The sequence below is a fragment of the Camelina sativa genome, chromosome 1 (genome assembly GCF_000633955.1).
Source record: "Camelina sativa cultivar DH55 chromosome 1, Cs, whole genome shotgun sequence".
NCBI lineage: Eukaryota > Viridiplantae > Streptophyta > Magnoliopsida > Brassicales > Brassicaceae > Camelina > Camelina sativa.
In genome coordinates, this window is record NC_025685.1 from 22528465 (window position 1) to 22532708 (window position 4244).

The 4244-nt window shown below is 40.9% G+C and overlaps 2 protein-coding genes across 3 annotated transcripts in view; both read right to left on the reverse strand.

Moving 5' to 3' along the window:
* On the reverse strand, positions 825-1649 carry LOC104710904. The gene has a single exon (XM_010427558.1). It carries the CDS (start codon positions 1647-1649, stop codon positions 825-827), a length of 825 nt encoding a protein of 274 aa, XP_010425860.1.
* LOC104701856 (tyrosine decarboxylase 1) overlaps positions 2021-4244 on the reverse strand; it is a 3629-nt gene continuing 1405 nt past the window's right edge. The window contains exons 5-14 of one of the 2 annotated variants that reach the window (XM_010417615.1): positions 4067-4183; positions 3806-3969; positions 3587-3727; positions 3450-3509; positions 3189-3353; positions 3037-3093; positions 2898-2962; positions 2665-2788; positions 2444-2581; positions 2021-2349 (exon numbers count right to left, since the gene is read on the reverse strand). In XM_010417615.1, the coding sequence (XP_010415917.1) occupies positions 2230-2349; positions 2444-2581; positions 2665-2788; positions 2898-2962; positions 3037-3093; positions 3189-3353; positions 3450-3509; positions 3587-3727; positions 3806-3969; positions 4067-4183 (1151 nt within the window). In that variant the 3' untranslated portion in view covers positions 2021-2229. The remainder of the gene's footprint in view (positions 2350-2443; positions 2582-2664; positions 2789-2897; positions 2963-3036; positions 3094-3188; positions 3354-3449; positions 3510-3586; positions 3728-3805; positions 3970-4066; positions 4184-4244) is intronic. The other variant, XM_010417623.1, reaches the window with a different exon arrangement.

Sequence of the window (4244 nt, forward strand, 5' to 3'; positions counted from 1 at the left end):
GAATAAACAATTCATGAGTAGAATCTGATCGAAGATAAGAATCACCGGGGAAAAATGTCAAACCGTTCCCTCCGCCTCATTCGCAAGCACCACTAACTCTTTAGATTGACCATCAATCATCAGCAGCATCTCCTCAACTGGTCCATTGGACTCGGAATCTCCTCCTTCTACGGCAGCCACAGTACTCCGGTCAACCGACATCGCGCTGAGTTGTGAAGTCTCCGTGTCCACCCGCAAACGTTTACCACTCGCAGAAAAACCTGCATCACCCCTATTGGGCCAAAGATTAGGCCCCTCAAATGTTTGGGCTGCGATCTCTATTTTTGTTTCTCATGGGCCTTACCCTGTCCAACTCGCTTCCCCTGAAAGCCCATTTGGTGAATGTCCTGCGATCCAAAGACCATCTGCTTTCCGTGCGCCTTACTCCTCTTACGAGACACAAAATTCAACGTATTTCGATTTTCCTTATTAGCCTCCAAATTTGAATCTTCCCTAATCACCGAGCTGTCCAAATCTTCTACTAACCTCCCAAAACTATTCGAGATCGGGACATCTATAGATTCTTTCCTTCTTTGAGATTCCCGAATATTCACTCCTTTCCTTAAATTCCCACTCACCGGAACTACTCCCGAAATATTTTTCAGGTGAACCGGCCGCCGTCCGTTATATCAGACCAAAGTAAAACCATCCCCCACCGAAGTATCTTCATTCCGACTTTCTACTATCTCCGGACGTGGTACAGTCGGAGAAATTACCTGCTCCAACTCCCGTTCCTCCGCTCGTTCTTGGGTACGTTGTTGAATTGCTTGCGGACACTTATGCACTTAATGACCATACAAACCACATGAGGAGCAAATGGTCGAAAGGCCCTCATACGAAACATAGTACCGTTCACCATTAATCAATACTGTCCCTTTGAGCGGATTCTTCAAGTCTACTTCCACACAAATCCGAGCAAACCGCGCCCTTTCCAAATTCGACGTGATAAGATCAACCTTAAGCGGTTTCCCTAAACCCTTGGCAATCGCCATCAAAATGGATCGATGATAAAAGTTCAATGGGATATTAGATAACCGAACCCACACCGGCGTAGTGGTGATCTTATCTCTTAGTGGATCAAAATCCGGCGACCAAGCTTGGACTAAGAGATAACTACCAAATATCGTCCAAGGTCCTCCTGTCAAAGCCGCCATGTAATCTTCCTCAGACTCAAACCAAACCATAAAGAACTGATGGGGCAGATCCATAACAAACATCTCACGACTAGGTTTCCATAACTCACGGAGGCGTCGATGTAGAACAGCCACCGGCACAGATCGCCCGAGCACCTTGACAATCATACACTGCTTCCACAAACCATTCATCGCCTCCAAAACATCCTCTCCGATAGTGACAACCGGTTCCCCAGCCACACCATTCGGAAACTCCAACCGCACCCTTGTTGTAACAAAGTCATCATCCAACACATCCTCTGGTCGCAACATCCCTCCCCCACAACTTCCTGTCACCTTCTGAACCCACGACCCTGGTGCATCTGGTGGGTCTCCAGGCGGCCTGCTCCCCCCACCAGCCTCCTCCATCCTAGCATCCTGATCTCCACCACTCAAAACCCTAGCCTCACCCTCACTCAAAACCCTAGTATCGCTCATATCGCTCTATAACTCTTCTTTAGAATCTAGTTACGAAGTTATTTAAAGTTATCTTAGTGTAACTATTAATTATATAATTTAGTAACTGTGATTATTAATAACTATGATTTTAATATAAATTTATTTTCCACAATCATTGATCACGATGATTTTAATATAAATTTATTTAAATATAACTATTAATTATATAACTTTGTTTAGATATAAAATCAGAAGATATCAAAATTGAGGGAACAATTTATAGTTTGGAGCAACACTATTCATTTCTCTATTTTTCGAGCAATAAATTGAAACACAATTAGAGATGGTATTTTAGGTTTTATACCAAATATAGAGTTAGAGCAACATTTGGTGTACCATTGGATTTGCTCTAACAATAAAATACAAACTTCTATATTATTATTAGTTACGTAAATTAACCACAATCAAATAGATATACGTACATACAAGATCACCGTGCTAAAGTGTACCGACATGCACCTTGTTTTATTTTATTATCAAATCAAATTAAACCAAACCAAACCGAAAAGCTTCCGTTTGTTGGCAAAAACAGCTTTATTCTTGTTTTTTCATATCATGTTTACTTGTGAAGCAAGAAAGATGCTTCATCCTGAATAACCTTCCACGCCTCCTTCACGTGCTTCTCCTCCGTCAATGGTGCTCCTATGGCGCAACGTAGTACGATTTTTCCCGACAAAGCCTGTTTACTCACGCAAAGCAGATACATATATAAATTGATTAACAACAATATCTAGAAAGAACAAGAACAAGAAGAAGAAAGACAATTCACTTACAGTGTGAGAAATGAAGAGTTTCCCTGAAGAGTTCACTGCGTCTAGGAGTTTGCGGTTTTGGTTATTACACTTCTTTTCATCGTTTTTTGCAGGCACAATGCGGAAACAGACAAGAGAAAAGATTCGAGGTGTGACAATCTGCAAACGAGAATAATCCGCTTATTCACCTTCTTGCAAGAATCTTTTTCCAGAATAAGTTTTTCTAACAGAGTAACAGTTACCTCAAAGTTAGGATCTTGAGAGACAAGTTGTTCGAAAACTGTAGCCAGTTTGATATGGTTTCTTATGTAGTTCTTCAAGGTCTCAGCTCCATAGAGTCGTAAAACCATCCATAGTTTCAATGATCTGTCAGTAAACAAAACAAAACTCAGATTGTGTGTATCTATGCAAATGTAAAGCAGATCCAGCTAGTCTTCAGAAATCTCAAATTTGATTTTCTGCGAAAGCAAAGAACCTGAATCTTCGTCCGAGAGGGATTTGCCAGTCTTTGTAATCAACAACCAAGTTTGCCTGAGAGGCCTGGCCAAAAACATAAAGTTTATATTAGGACTAGTAATCTTTTTTTTTTTGGTGAAGAACAAAATATTTCTTACCTTGTTTTTGAGAAACTCTGGATTAGTTGAAAGCGCTTCAGTGAGAGAATCTTGATCCTGTTTTCCAAATATTAATCTTTTTCTTATATACGTACGTAAAGAGAGAAAGAAAGAAGAATTTGAGATTGAAAGAGTACTGATCTATACTATACCTTTACCCAAAGAAGTGAACAATCAAAATTAGTGAGGAACCATTTGTGAGCATTCATGTTAAAAGAATCTGCAGTTTCCACACCGTCGATGTATTGTCGGTACTCTGGACATATACAAGCACTTCCAGCGTACGCTGCATCCACGTGAAACCATATCTCATTGCTCTGAGAAATGAAGCAAGAGAAATAGCATCAGTTGTACTTTCTATGCCTTAAAAGTTTCTTCTACGAAGCTATTTCGGAAATGTGAAAATAACTAACGTTAGCGATCTTTCCCAGTGCAGCTAATGGATCAACGGCGGTTGAAGAAGTGGTTCCAACCTGGAATATAACAAATGAAGTTTTCAGAGGACATGCTTCAAGTCAAGAGGGTAAGTAATCAATAGGCTAGTTCTTACATTAGCGCATAAAAAGAATGGAATCAGTCCAGCTTCAAGATCCCGAGAAACAGCTTCTTGAAACAATTCTGGACGCAGAGCGTAATTTGTAGAGGCATCGGTTTCTAGCACTCTGCAGTTCTCCGGATGGATTCCAGCAATCTGTCAACAATAAACCAGCAGAAAATTAGTTTCCTTTTTTACAAAAGACTCTTTGATTTCAAAATATGCAAAACGCACCTGGCAAGCCTTCTGTAAAGCTGAATGAGTCTGGTCAGAGGAGTAGACAACGAGCTTCTCAAGTGTGTTTTTGCCAACGCTTCTTAAGGCTTTATCGCGGGCTGCGAGCAGAACAACGAGAACAGCTTCACTAGCTGACCCTTGTATCACTCCACCTCCGTTTCCTACAATATATTTATCAATCAAGTCACACTTATTATTAGGTCTAAGGTCTTATTATAATACAAGCAAACAAGTTTTGTACTGTTTTGAAGTGATTACCTTTGGACATAAACTCCTTGGGTAGGTTGAGCAGTTTGGCGAGCCAATCAAGAACGATCATCTCGAGCTCGGTGGCAGCTGGAGAAGTAACCCAACTAAAACCAACAATACCAAGACCAGCACTCAACATCTCACCCAAGAAACCGGCAACACTGCTGTTAGAAGGGTAATAAGCAAA

Excerpts from the sequence above, each read along its gene's own strand:
- LOC104710904 (XM_010427558.1), bottom strand. The coding sequence starts at position 1,649 with ATGAGCGATACTAGGGTTTTGAGTGAGGGTGAGGCTAGGGTTTTGAGT.